General features: G+C 46.0%; 1 protein-coding gene across 1 annotated transcript; it reads left to right on the top strand.

The window, feature by feature from the left end:
* The first annotated feature begins 1,029 nt into the window (after positions 1-1,029).
* On the top strand, positions 1,030-4,475 carry LOC132882613 (uncharacterized protein K02A2.6-like). Its single transcript, XM_060915702.1, has 4 exons — positions 1,030-1,071; positions 1,809-2,470; positions 2,541-2,550; positions 2,598-4,475. The coding sequence occupies exons 1-4, from the start codon at positions 1,030-1,032 to the stop codon at positions 4,473-4,475; spliced, it is 2,592 nt and encodes an 863-aa protein (XP_060771685.1).
* Positions 4,476-19,178: the final 14,703 nt, after the last annotated feature.

Below are 19,178 nucleotides of genomic sequence, written 5' to 3'. Positions count from 1 at the left end.
GTAGATGGTGTTAAATTGCTTCAATCCCCTACTACACATTTTAGAGACAGGTTACCGAAGGTCGTTACCACCATTACTCTTCATTCAATACTTTTCCAGTTTACTGACGACTGATGGTAGTAACGAGTGTTGGTCATCTGTGTCTACATATAATGTCTATCAACAATTAAAATGTTTAGGGAAGCGAAACCAGAAATTGCTGGGTAACTACAGTTGCTGTTATGTTTGTCCTTCCTGCTTGCCATAGTCGTTGTGGGGCATGATGGTTAACCGGATGTTATGAGATTGCCGGGAAAAAAAAGGTTCAGTAAAGACAACGTTTAAGTCATTTCCGTGTCCTGAGTAGTTTCTCTAATATAAGAAGTGACCCTGGATATAACAAGTGGCGACGAGGATACCAAGTTATCTCACGCGAGCACACGGAGCGAGTTTTGGACTTGATGGTCCATATGAATCATTTTTAAAAAGGGGAGAAGATGACGAGTTATGTCTAATTCTGAGGAGGACATGCGCGAACAACATAACGTTATACAGAAGATGGCTGGAATTATAGGAAATATTGGTCCTTTTGATGAGGATATTGAACAATGGAGCTCATACTCAGAGCGTTTTGAATACTTTATCAAGGCAAATGGCATTGCTGATGACAAAATAGTGCCCACTTTTCTGGTGGTAATGGGGCCGAAAACTTTCAACCTGTTGTGTGATTTGTTACAACCCACAAAGCCAGGAGATAAGACTTGTGCTGATATAGTCACTGTTTTGTCACAGCATTATTCACCTAAACCATTGTTAATCGCGGAGAGGTTCTGAGTCCATAAGCGTGACCAAGAGGAAGGAGAGTCGGTCCTCATGTTTGTTGCTGCGCTAAGAAAATTGGCGGAACACTGTGAATTCGGGATCGTTCTAAATGACGCATTAAGAGACAGGCTAGTATGTGGCCTTAAAGATGAAGCAGCACAAAGGAAACTGCTGACTGTGAGTGAACTAACCTTGGAGAAAGCTATTAGCATTAATGTCTCTATGGAAATGGCCTCAAAGGAGGCTCAACAGCTACATGCAACTACCAAAGTACACACAGTGAGCTCAGACAGACAAACTGCACAGGGCCCTTGTTACCGTTGTGGCAGAATGGGGCATTTCGCAGTGGCGTGCAGATGCACGGATATGGACTGTCGTAACTGTGGAAAGCGGGGCCACTTAGAACGTGTATGCCAAAGCAAAAAGAATACGGCCGGCTGGCTGGCTGGCACCGGTTCACACAGTGAGGCAACAAGATGAACTGTCTAGTGAGTCAGATGAAGAATCAGAAGTGGGGGTATATACACAGAATAAACAAAGTTGATGTAGATTATGAGGGTTACTGGGCAAAACCCCTGTTAGAAGGACACCCAATAAATATGCAGATTGATACTGGATCTAAGGCATCCATTCTCTCAGAAAAGGTGCATGAAAGCCACCTACGACATTTGCCTCTGAGACCTTCAGACACTAAATTCAGCACTTACCTTGGGGAACCAGTGCCTATGGTTGTCATGACTGATATCAATGTTGAAAGCAACAATCAAGTGCGGAAACTTCTTGTGTATGTGGCTAAAGGTAATTATCCTGCTATCCTGGGTCGGGTCTGGCTAGAGAATTTGAAACTAAATTGGCAGACTGTGAAGATGCTATCACCCTCTGCCATTGAGTTAACTGCTGTTCTGCAAAAGCACGGTGACGTTTTCAAAAATGAGCTTGGCAATATGAGAGATATCACCGTTAAACTCTATTAAACCTAATGCAAAACCCAAGTTTGTCAAAGCTAGATTGGTGCCATACGTTCGAAAGTTGATGCTGAACTTGACACCCTGGTCACAAGTGGCGTTCTGGAACCAGTAGCTATTAGTGAGTGGGCAACGCCTATTGTTCCCGTGCCAAAGAAAAATGGAGAAATTCGAATCTGTGGAGATTTCAAGGTGACGCTGAATCCTGTACTAGCTGCTGAACAATATCCTCTCCCTCACATTGATGATTTGTTTGCAGGGCTTAGTCGAGGACAGAAGTTTAGTAAAATGGATCTGAACCAGGCCTACTTGCAGATGCGTGTCCAGGAAGAATCAAAAGCGTTTCTCACGATAACAACACAAAAGGGTCAGTTCAGATACTGTCAACTTCCTTTCGGAATCACGTCAGCCCCTTCACATTTTCAGCGTGCCATGGACCAGATCCTCAGTGGCCTTCCGGGTGTGCAGTGTTACCTCGACAACATCCTTTGCACTAGGGCTACCGATGAGGAACATCTGCGTAATCTGGATGCAGTCCTTCAGAGACTACAAGACTATGGCCTTCGAGTCCACAAAGACAAGGGCGAGTTCTTCAGGCCGTCAGTTGAATATCTGGGACATGTAATCGATGCAAACAGATTGCACACTGCCCCATCCAAGAGCCGCGCCATTGCAGATGCTCCACCACTACAGAATGTGAGTCAGTTATGTTCTTTTCTTGGATTACTCAACTACTATGGATGGTTTATACCAAATTTAGCATCAATGCTGAAGCCATTGCATAGTTTACTCTGTAAAGGAAAATCCTGGAGCTGGAGCACAGCTTGTCAGGAGGCTTTTCAGAAAGCCAAGGACACCCTGTTGATGTTTGGAGTGCTGACACACTTTGACCCCTCTCTTCCAATTCAGCTAGCCTGTGATGCTTCTCCCTATGGAGTGGGAGCTGTTATTTCCCATATACTGCCAAATGGAGAAGAAAGTATTGCATTTGCATCGCGAACATTGAATAAAGCGGAGTCCAACTATGTGCAGATAGAAAGGGAAGCACTGAGCATTGTCTTTGGAGTTCGTCGTTTTCACCAGTATCTCTATGGACGGCGATTCACCCTTTTTACAGATCACAGACCCCTCACTACCATCCTGGGGCTGCACTCAGGCATACCATCACTTGCGGCGAACCGCATGCAAAGATGGGCTATGCTATTATCAGCCCACTCATACGATATTAAATATCACAAGACAGACCAACACCAAAATGCAGACGGGTTGTCCAGGCTTCCCCTGCCCGTTACCAAGCCAGAGTCAAGCAGCACAGGCATTTTCTACTTCAGCCAGGTAGAGGGCATGCCCGTATCAGCTGTCCAAGTAAAGAGAGCTACGCGCATGGATCCTGTCTTGGCAGGGGTCCTGGACATGGTGATGAAGGGCCATTCAAGAAGTGATGTCCCTGACCTTCAGCCATACCTCTCAAGGAGGACTGAATTGTCAATACAGTCTGGATGTTTGCTGTGGGGGAGGAGGGTGGTCATTCTGCCAACATTACGGAAGACTGTTCTGCGACAACTCCATGTGGGTCATAGTGGAATTGTGCGCATGAAAGAATTAGCGAGAAGTTACTTTTGGTGGCCAGGAGTGGACCGAGAGATTGAGAATGTAGCCAAGACCTGCCACAAATGCCAGAGGGTTCGGAACATTCCACAGTTAGCTCCCCTACACCCTTGGGAGTTCCCAGAAGAACCATGGCAGCGTGTTCATGTGGATTTCGCGGGACCAGTGGAAGGGCGGATGCTACTGGTAGCTGTAGATGCACACAGCAAATGGCCCAAAGTGACAATCGTGAAATCTACCACTACTAACAAAACCATTGAAAAAATAGGGGAAATGTTCAGTCGTTTTGGGTGCCCCATACAGTTAGTCTCGGACAATGGTCCCCAGCTGGTGTCAGAAGGAATGACCATTTTCCTGCAAGCAAATGGGGTACAGCACGTCAAATCAGCACCTTTCCACCCGGCTACTAATGGGTTAGCCAAAAGGTTTGTCCAAACCCTGAAACATGCACTTAAGACCTCTCAAGGTCAAGGAACATTTCGTCAGAGCTTACACAGATTTTTGTTGACTTATAGGATCACTCACCACGCCACCACCAAGGTCTCTCCAGCAACCCTGATGTTCAAGAGAGACCTGCAAACCCATTTTGACCTGTTAAAACCCCTCACAGTGAAAGACGCTGTGCAAAATCAGCAGAAAAAGCAGACTCAGCAACAGAAACAACAGGCTAAGGAAAGGAACTTCTCTCCTGGTGACCCAGTGTTAGCCAGAAATTACAGTACTGGTCCACAGTGGGTGCACGCAACCATTTTGACGCAGACCAGTCCTGTTTCATACACCGTTCAGACTGCTGACGGTCGCATGTGGAGGAGACATGTCGACCAACTCCTGCAGACTGCAGCACCAACACTCACACCACCTCCAGAGGACTGTGTTGGGGATTCGCTGGGAGGCCACACTGGTGACCCCGTCTCAGCACCTGGGGGTACCTCTCTTCTTGAGGTGCCGGTTCCTGACCCTCCGCCAGAGATGCCGGTGGGGCTGGCGCCTCCATCCCCAGCAGGAATGTTATCGCCACCTAAGGACAATAGGGATAGCCCTCCCGGTGAGCGCCAATACCCAGAAAGAGAGCGGCGGCCTCCCAAATGTATGGATTTATGAACACTGTAGTATTGACACACCCAAGTGTCTGGGGCAGAATAATCCCCAGGGGTGTCATCATGAGATGAGATAGTCTACTCTCATCTCATAGTTTCATTTGTGGTTTATACTGTTGATTGTAAAAAAAAAAAAAAAAATCTGGTTGTGTATGAACTGCCCAGGTTGTCATTGGCTGTATGATTTGTCTTGTGTTGCAATTTGAAATGGTGGGGACAAATGTTTTAAGGGGGGAGGAGATGTTATGTTTGTCCTTCCTGCTTGCCATAGTTATTGTGGGGCATGATGGTTAACCGGATGTTATGAGATTGCTGAAAAAAAAAGGTTCAGTAAAGACAGCGTTTAAGTCATCTCCATGTCCTGAGTAGTTTCTCTAATATAAGAAGTGACCCTGGATATACATTTAGGTCCATAAATATTTGGACAGAGACAACATTTTTCTAATTTTGGTTCTGTACATAACCACAATGAATTTTGAACAAAACAATTCAGATGCAGTTGAAGTTCAGACTTTCAGCTTTAATTCAGTGGGTTGAACAAAATGATTGCATAAAAATGTGAGGAACTAAAGCATTTTTTAAACACAATCCCTTCATTTCAGGGGCTCAAAAGTAATTGGACAAATTAAATAATTGTAAATAAAATGTTCATTTCTAATACTTGGTTGAAAACCCTTTGTTGGCAATGACTGCCTGAAGTCTTGAACTCATGGACATCACCAGACGCTGTGTTTCCTCCTTTTAAATGCTCTGCCAGGCCTTTACTGCAGCGGTTTTCAGTTGCTGTTTGTTTGTGGGCCTTTCTGTCTGAAGTTTAGTCTTTAACAAGTGAAATGCATGCTCAATTGGGTTGAGATCAGGTGACTGACTTGGCCATTCAAGAATATTCCATTTCTTTGCTTTAATAAACTCCTGAGTTGCTTTGGCTTTATGTTCTGGGTCATTGTCCATCTGTATTATGAAACGCCAACCAATCAGTTTGGGTGCATTTGGCTGGATTTGAGCACACAGTATGTCTTTGAATACCTCAGAATTCATCCGGCTGCTTCTGTTCTGTGTCACATCATCAATAAACACTAGTGACCCAGTGCCACTGGCAGCCATGCATGCCCAAGCCATCACACTGCCTCTGCCGTGTTTTACAGATGATGTGGTATGCTTTGGATCATGAGCTGTACCACATCTTTGCCATACTTTCTTTCCATCAGTCTGGTAGAGGTTGATCTTGGTTTCATCTGTCCAAAGAATGTCCTTCCAGAACTGTGCTGGCTTTTTTAGATGTTTTTTAGCAAAGTCCAATCTAGCCTTTTTATTCTTGAGGCTTATGAGTGGCTTGCACCATGCAGTGAACCCTCTTTATTTACTTTCATGCAGTCTCCTCTTTATGGTAGATTTGGATATTGATACGCCGACCTCCTGGAGAGTGTTGTTCACTTGGTTGGCTGTTGTGAAGGGGTTTCTCTTCACCATGGAAATTATTCTGCGATCATCCACCACTGTTGACTTCTGTTGGTGTCCAGGTCTTTTTGCACTGATGAGTTCACCAGTGCTTTCTTTCTTTCTCAGGATGTACCAAACTGTAGATTTTGCCACTCCTAATATTGTAGCAATTTCTCAGATGGGTTTTTTTCTGTTTTCGCAGCTAAAGGATGGCTTGTTTCACCTGCATAGAGAGCTCCTTTGACCGCATGTTTTCTTCACAGTAAAATCTTCCAAATGCAAGCACCACACCTCAAATCAACTCCAGGCCTTTTATCTGCTTAATTGAGAATCCAATCCAATCCACTTTATTTATATAGCACAATTTTAACAAACACAGGGTTTCCAAAGTGCTGTACACCACAACAGTAAACAGTAGACAAAAATAAATAAATGAATAAAATCAGCAATAAGTAAAATAAGTATAAAATAAGTAAAAACAGTAAAATAAGTATAAAATAAGTAAAAACTCATAACCCACCCAACACTTCTACATCACATCAACACACCATCCAGTATCCAAAGGCCAAATGAAAAAGGTGGGTTTTTATCATAGTTTTAAAAAGAGACAAAGATGGGGCTTGTCTAATGTGGAGTGGCAAAGCATTCCACAATTTTGGGGCTGCTACAGCAAAGGCACGTTCTCCTCTGTTTTTTAACCTAGTTCGGGGTACAGCCAAAAGCAACTGGTCAGCTGACCAAAGAGAACGGCTGGGAATGTAGGGTTGTAGCAGCTCAGAGAGGTATGGTGGGGCAAGGCCATTTAAAGCTTTAAAAGCAAACAAAAGTATTTTAAAATGAATCCTAAAATGAACAGGTAACCAGTGCAGTGAGGCCAGAAAAGGTGTAATGTGGTCATACTTTCTGGTGTTTGTTAAGAGGCGAGCGGCAGCATTTTGCACTAATTGCAAACGGGCAATGGAGGACTCACTAACTCCCATATATAGGGCGTTACAGTTGTCCAGCCGGGTAGTCACAAAGGCGTGGATTACTGTTTCAAAATGCCGCCTCTGAAGAACTGGTTTGATTTTAGCCAGCTGCCTTAACTGGAAAAAGCTGGACTTCACCACAGCTTTTATCTGGGTGTCAAATTTGAGGTCAGTGTCCACCTTCACCCCCAGGTTATTAATGATTGGCCTACAAAACTGTTCCAGGTAGCCTAGGTCAACCAGGGGGGACACAGCAGAGCCACTAAAAACCATAACTTCTGTCTTTTTTTCATTAAACTTTAAGAAGTTTAGAGACATCCAAGCCTTGATGTCTTCCAGACAGTCTAACAGAGGCTTAATACTGTAGGATTCTGACTTCTTAAGAGGTACATAAATCTGACTGTCATCGGCATAGCAATGAAAAGAAATACCATGCTTCCTAAGAATTGAGCCAAGTGGGAGTAGAGAATGACATAACGAAGGAATTGCCCACACCTGCCCATGAAATAGCCTTTGAGTCAATTGTCCAATTACTTTTGGTCCCTTTAAAAACAGAGTGGCACATGTTAAGGAGCTGAAACTCCTAAACCCTTCATCCAATTTTAATGTGGATACCCTCAAATGAAAGCTGAAAGTCTGGACTTTATGTCCATGTCCATTATATAACGATAACTTGAATATGTTTCAGTAAACAGGTAAAAAAAATCAAAATTTGTGTCAGTGTCCAAATATATATGGACCTAACTGTAACAGTTGCCGTTGTATAAACGTTGACTCCCAGTATCGCCTCCCAAAATTATCATGATAATTGAGGAAGCTTTCCTACATGCAAACAGTAAAAACTTAAAAAAAAAAAACACAAAACACAAATGCTTACCTGTGCAGTCTTTGAATCGAGAAACTTTTTTTTTTCGCTAGTTGCAAAAAATAGTCTGCCACAGTCGGGGGGATGCTGTGTTCCATGAGAAATTGGCAGAACATAACTTCTGAAGCCATCACAGAAGTCTGAGCAGTCTGAGCCAATGTACTTAAATGACCGAGAAAACCACGTGCAACTATAAAACCACATAAATCGAAAATAGTTCCGTTTCATTGGGCATACATGTTTGAAAAAATAAATGGTGGATGCTAAGAAAATTGTCTCGGAGTAACGGAAAAAAAAATCTCTGATACAAAATGTAATTTTCCCGTATGAAAATCAGCGTATGCCGTATTAGTCAAAAAATTGCATTTTCCCATACAAAGTACGGGGAAACCGTATAACTTATCATGTATGAATTAACTGCTAATCCTAGAGGTTCACATACTTTTGCCACTCACAGATATGTAATATTGCATCATTTTCCTCAATAAATAAATGACCAAGTATAATATTTTTTGTCTCATTTGTTTAACTGGGCTCTCTTTATCTGCTTTTAGGACTTGTGTGAAAATTTGATGATGTTTTAGGTCATATTTATGCAGAAATATAGAATATTCTAAAGGGTTCACAAACTTTCAAGCACTGTATGAAACCTCTGATATGTTGAGGAGCATTGACTATAAGCCCGTATTGAAAGTGGGTGCAGTACCAACAATTAAGAAAAGACTAAAAGAAATGGAAAGTAAGTTCAGTTGCACCAGTTCTCCCAGAGTGTGAGCCGAGCAATAATGGTGGAGTACTCAGTATGGAGAATGAGTGGATCAGTCGTCAGACTTCTCTGCTGGATATGCTCTCCCCCCGGATATGCTTGCCTCAGCAGCAATATCTCACCCTTACATGGAAGAAGTGACTGAACAAAGAACTGAAAGTCAGATTATTTCAAAACAATCAGCCACAAGCTTGGCCTTCAAAAGTGAGAACACAGACAGGTAAGATGCGACTCTCATTTGGTTACATAACAAAAACAACACTTGTTGTTTACCTGCATTTAGATTAATACATGTAACTTGTATTGTGCATTTAAGTTACTGGTATAAGATTATTTAATTTGCTTCAGAATGTGATTGTCTCAGTTCATCTGATTATTTAATTAGCCTTTTACGTTTTATCAGTGAAAATGCATGCATGTACATGTATGTTGTGGAAGTTATAACCAGGGCTTTGAACCAGAATTTTTTTCCTATTGGTTCGTTCTGAACAGAAACAGAATTTTAACGTTTCCGGTTTTGGGTTCCACCATTAAATAGACGTTCCCGAACCAGTTAGAACAAAAAAATTTCGTTCCCAGAACGGTTAATTACGTTCCCTGTCAGCTGTTTAACAAATGGCTATAAAATTATGTCTCTGTCTCATCCAGCTTAAGCCAAATGTAAGCTAATTCTATTACAACCTTCATTAAATAAGACAAGAAATAATTCAAAACAATTATTATTTCAAATGTTGGCGATTTGGATTCTCAGTATGTCTTCCCATCTACACAAACAGAAAAAGTGCCAAAAATTAAAGATAATTCGTTTAGTGTGTTACCAAAGGCTAGTCAGGCCCTATGCATTGATAGGCTAACAGAGGTTAATGTCATTTAATGTTCACGAGCCTCTCATTAACGTGGACAAATATATTGATATCGTGTTTGAAATTGACGTTTTTGAATAACGATAGACTACAATATTTACCTCTTATTTAAGATGTGGAGACGTGACAGTAGTCCAACCTCCCGCTCTCTACATTCAGTCAGCAAACGTCACACAGGAAGTGAACCCCAGCAGGTCATAGAAACTTGCGCAGGAGAAGAATGACTTTTTTATTTGTAGGCTACGGAAACTTTGAGGAACGAAATAAAAACCGGTATTAACCGGTTACCATTATTTTTAATAAGCGTTTCTGTTCCGGAGCATAAAAAATAATAAAGTTTCTGGTTTCGTTTCTGTTCCATGTGAAATAGAAAAAGTTCCCGGTTTTCGTTTTCGTTCCTTGAACCGGTTCAAAGCCTTGGTTATAATGCCTATCCTGTTTTAATGGGAGTTACATGAGACTGTCAGTTCAATTCCATCCAATTCTCTAGACGGCTTTGTTCTCTGGCTTTATTTTTTAAGGTGGGGGCCTCCATGGCCAACATGTTACTCTCAGATTCACTTTCTGACAGTTCGAGCTGATACAGTTCTACGTGTATAGCAGTAGCATGTACACACACACTCCAATTTCAGGACTATCACAGTCTGATGTATTATTATCTGAGGAATCTGAAGAATCTCCAATAAATCCAAATGAAGAGGCCACTGCAACCACTCTCACCTGCTGAGTCTGTCTTTGATCTACAGTATAGCACCGGTTACCGCTATGACGTCACCCATCCAGGGCTGGCTGGCTCAGCAGGACAGCTCGAATGCCAACTTTGCGGTCGATTTTAACTCTCAAAAATATATATTTTTTATTTGCAATTATGCAGCATACAAGAGTCAAGGATGGAGATACTATCCACTCAGAAAGGTACTTAAAAATAAAGTGTAAATGTTCCCTGCGTGTGGATGGAGCACAAAGGACGGCAGGACAGAGATCAGGGTGAACAGGAGGCTTTATTGCCGCACTTTTCAGTCTGACAATTAAATAAGCAATCAGAGAGACAGAGACACACACACTGTAGTCTCCTCTGGGGAAGCTCCCTTCCGCTCTCACTCTCCCTCCTTAAATAGGGCGCGGTCACTGGGAAGACACACACAAACACGTTAATTGCCGTCAGGTGTAGTGATTCTGCCACTTACCTTCCCTGACTCCGCCCTCCTGTCACAGACCGGCGCTTGACCACGCCCCCGCTGCCACATACCCCCACCGCCCGACTCAGGCCGGGCGGCCGTCCGGCCTGCAGCCGACTCCCCCCCCCCCCCCCAACGAGAGAGGAAGTCCGCCATGACCATCTGCGCCCCCGGCCTGTGGACCACCTTGAAATTGAAGGGTTGGAGTGCCAGATACCAACAGGTGATTCGCGCGTTGGCATCCTTCATGCGGTGGAGCCACTGGAGGGGCGCATGGTCCAACCAGAGGGTGAAAGGGCGCCCCAGCAGGTAGTAACGGAGGGCGAGGATCACCCACTTGATCGCTAGACACTCTTTTTCAATTGTGCTGTAGCGCCCCTCACGCACTGACAGCTTCCTGCTAATGTACAGGACAGGGCGGTCCTCCCCCTCCACCTCCTGGGACAAAACCGCCCCCAGCCCTCTGTCCGACGCGTAGGTCTGCAACACAAAAGGGAGAGAAAAGTCAGGGGAGTGTAATAGTGGCCCCCCACACAGTGCAGCCTTTACCTCAGCAAAAGCCCGCTGGCATTGCTCCGTCCACTGGACCGGATCTGGTGCCCCCTTTTTAGTGAGAGCCGCCCTCCTGTCACAGACCGGCGCTTGACCACGCCCCCGCTGCCACATACCCCCACCGCCCGACTCAGGCCGGACGTCACATCAGGAAGCTGGTGACATCCGAATAATTAGGTATAAACCTACGATAGTAGCCAGCCAGCCCCAGGAACTGTCTCACCCCCTTTTTGGTCTTGGGCCTCGGGCAGGCCGCAATTGCTGCTGTCTTATTAATTTGGGGACGCACCTGCCCATTTCCCAAGTGGAAGCCCAGATACCGTACTTCCACCCGCCCAATCACACACTTCTTCGGGTTGGCTGTGAGACCCGCTTGCCTCAGTGACTTAAGGACGGCCCTCAGGTGTTGTAAGTGCCGCTGCCAGTCATTACTATAAACGATGATATCATCGAGGTATGCGGCCGCATAGGTGGCGTGGGGGCAGAGGACCCTGTCCATCAGCCGCTGAAATGTAGCAGGCGCCCCAAACAGCCCAAAAGGAAGTGTGACGAATTGGTGCAAGCCGAACGGTGTGGAAAAGGCCGTTTTTTCCCGGGATAAAGGAGTCAAGGGGATCTGCCAATATCCCTTCGTCAAATCCAGTGTCGAATAAAAGCGAGCCGTGCCTAGTCGATCGAGCAACTCATCAACCCGAGGCATTGGGTACGCGTCGAATTTAGACACCGCGTTGACTTTTCTATAGTCCACACAGAACCGGACCGACCCGTCGGCCTTGGGGACCAAGACCACCGGGCTGCTCCAGTCACTGTGGGACTCCTCGACGATGCCCATTTCGAGCATGGTCTGAAGTTCTTCCCGAACCACCTTTTTTTTTGTGTTCGGGTAGCCTGTAAGGGCGGCTACGCACTGCCACCCCTGGGGGCGTCTCTATGTGGTGCTCTATGAGGTTAGTGCGGCCGGGCAGGGGCAGGAACACATCCGAAAACTCGGTCTGCAACTGGGTGACCTCCGTGAGTTGGGTTGGGGAGAGGTGGTCTCCACAGGGGACCGGAAAAGTACATGATGCCAATGTTCCTTTTTGAACCTCCGGCCCCAGCTCCGCCTTCTCTGGAACCACCGACACCAACGCCACGGGGACCTCCTCGTTCCAGAGTTTAAGCAGATTGAGGTGGTAAATCTGTAGCGCCCCACCCCTGTCCGTTCGCCTCACCTCATAGTTGACGTCCCCGACTCACCGTGTGACCTCAAAGGGTCCTTGCCACTTGGCGATCAATTTGGAGCTCGACGTGGGCAACAGTACGAGTACCTTATCTCCCGGAGTGAATTCTCTAAGGCGCGTACCCTTGTTGTACAGGCGGGCTTGCCGTTCCTGGGCCTGCCGCAAATTCTCCTGAGTTAGGTGGGTGAGCGTGTGGAGTTTTGCGCGCAGGTCCATAACGTATTGAATTTCACTTTTGCTTTGTGAAGGTCCCTCCTCCCAATTTTCCCGCAGCACATCCAGGATGCCGCGCGGCTTACGCCCATATAATAATTCGAACGGGGAGAACCCCGTGGAGGCTTGGGGGACCTCTCGCACTGAGAACAACAAGGGCTCGAGCCACTTATCCCAATTACGTGCGTCCTCACTTACGAATTTTTTCATAATATTTTTGAGGGTGCGGTTGAACCGTTCCACTAAACCGTCTGTTTGTGGGTGATACACACTGGTGCGGATCAGCTTAATCCCCAATAACCCATACAGTTCGCGTAGTGTTCATGACATAAATGTAGTGCCTTGATCAGTCAGAATCTCTTTCTGGATTCCAACTCGGGAGATGATGCGGAAGAGCGCCTCTGCAATACTGCGTGCTGAGATATTGCGCAGAGGCACTGCTTCCGGGTATCGCGTTGCATAGTCCACCAGAACTAATATAAAGCGGTACCCTCGTGCTGACCGATCTAATGGCCCGACGAGATCCATCCCAATTCTCTCAAACGGGGTCTCGATTAACAGAAGAGGGTGCAAAGGCGCTTTTGGAATGGCCGCTGGATTTACTAACTGGCATTCGCGGCATGCCGTACACCACTTACGAACATCGCCGCGAATCCCCGGCCAATAGAATCGGGCCATTATTCGGGCTAGTGTCTTATCCTGCCCTAAGTGTCCAGCCATGGGATTAAAGTGAGCCGCCTGGAATACCAATTCCCGGCGGCTCTTCGGAATTAAAAGCTGTGTGACTCGCTCTTTCGTTTGAGTGTCCTGCGTCACTTGGTATAATCTATCCTTCATAACTGCGAAGTAGGGGAAGGACGGGGTGGCGTTTGGCTGGAGCGTTTGACCATCGATTACTCTCACTTGGTCAAACACATGTTGCAGAGTCTCGTCTCACGATTGTTCTAATGGGAAATCCGCGAGGGATTCCCCAATAGAGAGAGGAGGAGCCGGCGGCTCCTCACTCTGACGCGGAGATGACGTAGACGGCTCTGTGACAGCTGCTCCCGCCAAAGCAACACCGGGACCTCCCCCTGTCAAATGGCAGGACCCACTCTTTACTAGGCGTGTCATTAAACCCCGAAATCCCGGCCAGTCAGTCCCCAAAATCAAAGAGTGGGTAAGGCGAGGATTAACTGCCGCCTTCACTATAAATTTTTCCCCTCTGAAAATAATGTGGACCGACACAAAAGGGTAGCGGTGAACATCCCCGTGCACACACAACACCTTCACCCCCTGTGCTCCCCCCTGTGCTCCCCCCAATGCCTCGTTCTGCACCAGGCTTTGGTGAATTGAGGTCTAGTTACAACCAGAATCCACCAACGCCTGATATGTATCCCCTTGGATACTCACCGGTATGCGATACGCTCCAACCCGATCGAGGGCGGCCTCTGGCGCGTCGGGGATCCGAACCACCGCGCCCACTTCCATTGCCGTGCACTGTTGTTGAAGGTAGCCCGGCTCCCCGCAGCGCCAGCAAACTGGCCCGGGCTTTCCCTCTGCACCGGTGTTCTGGGGCTCACTCACCTGAGGGGGGGGGAGAGACAGACGCAGAAGGAAGAAACTGGAGGGCACCGCGGGTGCGGCGGGCCGGCTGGGGTGGAGCCGGCCCCCGTCTCCGCAGTGGGGGAATGGGGCGAGGACGGGACACAGAAGGAGGGGGAGAGAGACAGAGAGAAGAGGAGAGAAGGGTCGACGTCATCTGCTGTCCTGCCGCCGGAACAACCGCCAAATGATCCTCCGCCAGCTCGACTGCCTGATCCAGCGACGCCGGGCGGTGGCACTGGACCCACTCCGCGGTTCCTGCTGGTAAGTGGGCGATGAACTGTTCCAGCACCACCTGGTCAATGATCCCCTCGGCGTCGTGATCGTTGGCCCTCAACCACCGCCAGCAGGCGTCCCGGAGCTGCTGGCCGAACGCGAACGGCCAGCCGACTTCCTCCAATCGCAGAGCGCGGAAGCGCTGGCACTGTTGCTCTGGTGTGCGCCCCACGCGCTGGAGGACGGCCCGGCGAAGGTCCGCGTAGGCCAGCCGGCGGTCGGCGGGGAGCTGTAGTGCGGTCAGCTGGGGGAGAAGGCGCGCTGCGCGCTGCTCCATCGGCCACCCCGAGGCTTCTGCGACCTGTTCGAACAGCATGATGAACGCCTCGGGGTCGTCCTGCGGGCCCATCTTGGTGACAGTGAGGGGAGACGGGCCCGCGGCCGGAGCGCTGGTGGACCCCGCCGACGCAAGGAGGTGCCGGAACGCCTCAAGGTCTTCCTGCTGGGCCAGCACCAGGGTTTCGAAGCGCCGCTCTTGTTCCTTCCGGAGTGCGACGAGTGCCTGGTGCTGGCTTTGCTGAGCCGTGGCGAGGGCGTGGACCAGGTCGGCGAACGGGGAGGATTCCATGGGGCTGCTTGGTTGGTGCTCCACTTTTTCCCGGGTTTTGGCACCACTGTAAATGTTCCCTGCGTGTGGGTGGCGCACAGAGGACGGCAGGACAGAGATCAGGGTGAACAGGAGGCTTTATTGCCGCACTTTTCAGTCTGACAATTAAATAAGCAATCAGAGAGACAGAGACACACACACTGTAGTCTTCTCTGGGGAAGCTCCCTTCCACTCTCACTCTCCCTCCTTAAATAGGGCACAGTCACTGGGAAGACACACACAAACACAGGTTAATTGCCGTCAGGTGTAGTGATTCTGCCACTTACCTTCCCTGACTCCGCCCTCCTGTCACAGACCGGCGCTTGACCACGCCCCCACTGCCACATAAAGGTTCTGCGTATATCCTTTAAATGGACTCACTGAGAGAGAGCTAGCAGAGTTTGGGACCCTCTCAGCCAAAGAGGAACCCTTTGGGCCTCCCAGATGGGAAGGACAGTGTGACACATGGTGTGTGACATCCCAACCATAGAAGCAGAGCCCCTTTTGGCACCTTTGCTCACTTTCAAATTGAATGGGAGATCTCCATGGGCTCCGTGACCTCTGTGACAGGTGGGTGAGACATGGAGTTGTGCAGTGACGGTCAATTCCTGAGCAAGTTATTGAGTTGGATGAACATGTTGATGAAGGAATCCAAGGAAGCTTGCAGGCCATTTCAGTGAGGATCAGGATCAAGTCCCAAACTAAATGTTACTTTGAGAGCCATCTCTTTCCATCTGCTTCCGACTGCAAGTGTGTGAAATTCCAGTGCATACTCTGCAACTCGTATCCTCACCTGCTTGACAGCAGGCAACCATTGCTGACTTCCACTCCTTCGAGACTATGATTGAAGACTTGGCGAAATAGTTCAACAAAGTGCTTGTAGGATGTTATTGGTTCACTGCACTTCTCCCACATAGCGGTTGCCCACTTGAGCACTTTTCCTGTGAGCATATTGATAAACTGGGTGATTTTCTGCTGATTGGTGGTCCCTATGAGGCCAGTGAAGAACAGGGAACATTCTAGCAGGAATCCCTTGCACTCAGATACTTCTCCTGATAATTTTTCAGGAGGGTGAATAAGCCTGCTGGGGTTCGGCGCACATGTGAAACAGCGGCAGTGAATTGGGAAATGCAAGCATCCATTTCACCCAGACACTGCTGTTGTTCTCCTAGGAGAGACCCTTGTGCAAGGCAACCTGTCAGCTCTCTTCCACTGCATCCATGATGTTGGCAAAGTAATCAGTCAGGAATGCAGGCAACAGTTGGATGTAAGAATAGTAGAGAGTTTATGACAGCAAAGCTGGTAGACAAATCCAAATCGTTGATCAAAGGCAGAGTCAACAAACAGGCAATAGTCAGACGAAGCACAGACCGAATATCAAAGGCAGAGACTATGAGCAATAACTAAAGTACGAACTGGATCAATAACCAAATGATCAGAACAGATAAACAAGGTTTGGTAAAGTCAGGGACTGGAACACTGAGCAGTTACTTCGCAATGTGTGTGTACTGAGAGTCTTTTTAGTAGTGCATCTCAAACAATTAGAATATCGTGAAAAAGTTAATTTTTTCATAATTTAATTCAAAAAGGTAATCAGCAGAAAATCACCCAGTTTATCAATATGCTCACAGGAAAAGTGCTCAAGTGGGCAACCGCTATGTGGGAGAAGTGCAGCAAGCCAATAACATCCTACAAGCACTTTGTTGAACTATTTCGCCAAGTCTTCAATCATAGTCTCGAAGGAGTGGAAGTTTACCTTTTTTTTTTTTTTACCTATTCTATTCTTTACATGTAGAGTGAAATATTTCAAGCCTTTTTGTTTTAATTTTGATGATTATGGCTTATAGCTCATGGAAATCAGAAATCCAGTATTTCAAATTATTAGAATATTTCCTAAGATCAATTAAAAAAGGATTTACAATACAGAAATGTCCAACTTCTGAAAAATATGTTCATTTATACACTCAATACTTGGTTGGGGCTCCTTTATCACAAATTACTGCATCAGTGTAGCATGGCATGGAGACAATCAACCTATGGCACTGCTGAGGCCTAGATTGCTTTGATAGTGGCCTTCAGCTCGTCTGTATTTTTGGGTCGAGTGTTTCTCATCTTTGTCTTGACAATAGCCCATAGATTATCTCTGGGGTTCAGGTCAGGCAAGTGGGGTTCAGGTCAGGCTGGCCAATCAAGCACAGTATGCTTCAGATGGATTAAATGCAGAGGATGAATTTCACTGTGCTTGAGTGTGCATGTGACAAATAAAAGCTTCATCATCTTTTTCTTCTTTTTCTAATATCATGGTTAACAAACAATTTGGTAGTATACTGTGTGCACAATTATTAGACAAGTGAGTACTCTGACCCTACCATTATTTCTATGCATATTTTCCAACCCCAAGCTATGTACACTTGAATGCTAATTGCATTTAAGCATTCTCAAGTGGTATTTATTTGTGTAATGAGGGAGGGTATGACCTAAAGTCATTAACACCCTATAATAAGATGTGCATAATTATTAGGCAGCTTCTTTATCTCAGGCAAAATGGGCCAAAAAAGAGATTTAACAGACACTGAAAAGACAAAAATTGTAAAATGCCTATCAGAGGGATGCAGCACTCTTGAAATAGCTAAGCTATTGAAACATGACCACAGAACAATCAAATGTTTTGTTGCAAATAGTCATCAGGGTCACAAAAAACGTGTGGAGAAGAAAAGATGTAAATTAACCACAAAAGACTTAAGAAGGATTAAACATGAAGCTACCAAGAACCCATTATCCTCCAGTGCCACCATATTCCAGAACTGCAACCTACCTGGAGTGTCCAGAAGTACAAGGTGTTCGGTGCTCAGAGACATGGCCAAGGTAAGGAAGGCTGAAACATGGCCACCACTAAACAAGACTCACCAGTTGAAATGTCAAGCTTGGGCCAAGAAATACAGTATCTGAAGACAGATTTTTCAAAGGTTTTATGGATGGATGAAATGAGAGTGACTCTTGATGGACCAGATGGATGGGTCCATGGCTGGATAACTAATGGATACACAGCACCACTTCGACTCCGATGTCAGCAAGGTGGAGGAGGGGTACTGATATGGGCTGCTATTATTAAGGATGAACTAGTTGGACCATTTCGGGTTGAAGATGGACTTAAAATCAACTCCCAAACCTACTGCTAGTTTCTAGAAGATACATTCTTCAAGCAGTGATACAGGAAGACGTTTGCATCATTCAAGAAGGCCATGATTTTTATGCAAGACAATGGACCATCACATGCATCCAAGTACTCCACTGCTTGGCTAGCCAGCAAAGGCCTTAAAAATGACAGAGTAATGACATGGTCCCCTTCCTTATCTGACTTAAACCCTATTGAGAACTTATGGGCCCTTCTTAAATGTGAGCTTTACAGTGAGGGAAGACAATACACCACTCTGAGCAGCATTTGGGAGGCCATGGTTGCTGCTGCACAAAAAGTTGATCATCAACAAATCAAAAAAACTAACAGACTCCATGGATGGAAGGTTCATAGCATTTATTGAAAAGAAGGGTGGCTATATTGGCCACTGAATATTTTTGAAATGCCAAAACTGTTTACTTGTTAATTCTGAGTTGCTTTGTTGCACTTACTTTAAAAATTAAAATAAACAAGTGAAATGGGAAAATTTTAGCTTTTCATTTAGTTGCATAAAAATTCTGCACACTAAATGTTGCCTAATAATTGTGCAAACTTTTAAAAAGTTTAAACTCCTTTGTTAACCATTTGGGTTTGAGGTTTATTAACAATTTGGATTGACTGAGAGCACTGTATTTGTTCAACAATAAAATTAATCCTCAGGAATACAACTTGCCTAATAATTGTGCACACAGTGTGTATGAAAATTTACATGTTTGAATTTTCCCATGATATTTCAATATTTTGAGATGTACTAGTGTATGTATACTCACTGGCCACTTTAACAGGAACTTGTTCTTGATTCTAAGATTCCTGTTCTTGGTTGGCAGGAGTGGAACCCAGTGTGGTCTTCTGCTGTTGCATGCTGAGATGCTTTTCTGCTCACCATGGTTGTAAAGAGTTGTTTTAATTAAAACAAGATTTTAATCATAGCCATGGGGAATCCATGGGCTAAAGGTTAGAAAAGCAGTTTTGGGAGCAAAAGGTTGTTGGTCCCTGGAATAGCAGGAATGGTGGAAATGCC

This window comes from Neoarius graeffei, chromosome 3 (assembly GCF_027579695.1).
Source record: "Neoarius graeffei isolate fNeoGra1 chromosome 3, fNeoGra1.pri, whole genome shotgun sequence".
Classification (NCBI taxonomy): Eukaryota; Metazoa; Chordata; class Actinopteri; order Siluriformes; family Ariidae; genus Neoarius; species Neoarius graeffei.
Note: the sequence above shows the minus strand (reverse complement) of the source record. Positions and strands in the feature narration are given on the sequence as shown.

What these genes read in the sequence shown, in the direction of transcription:
- LOC132882613 (XM_060915702.1), top strand. Translation starts at nt 1,030, where the DNA reads ATGGCCTCAAAGGAGGCTCAACAGCTACATGCAACTACCAAA. An exon ending in AGCTACATGCAACTACCAAA is followed by an intron (nt 1,072 to 1,808) that starts GTACACACAGTG and finishes TGTCAAAGCTAG; the next exon opens with ATTGGTGCCATACGTTCGAA.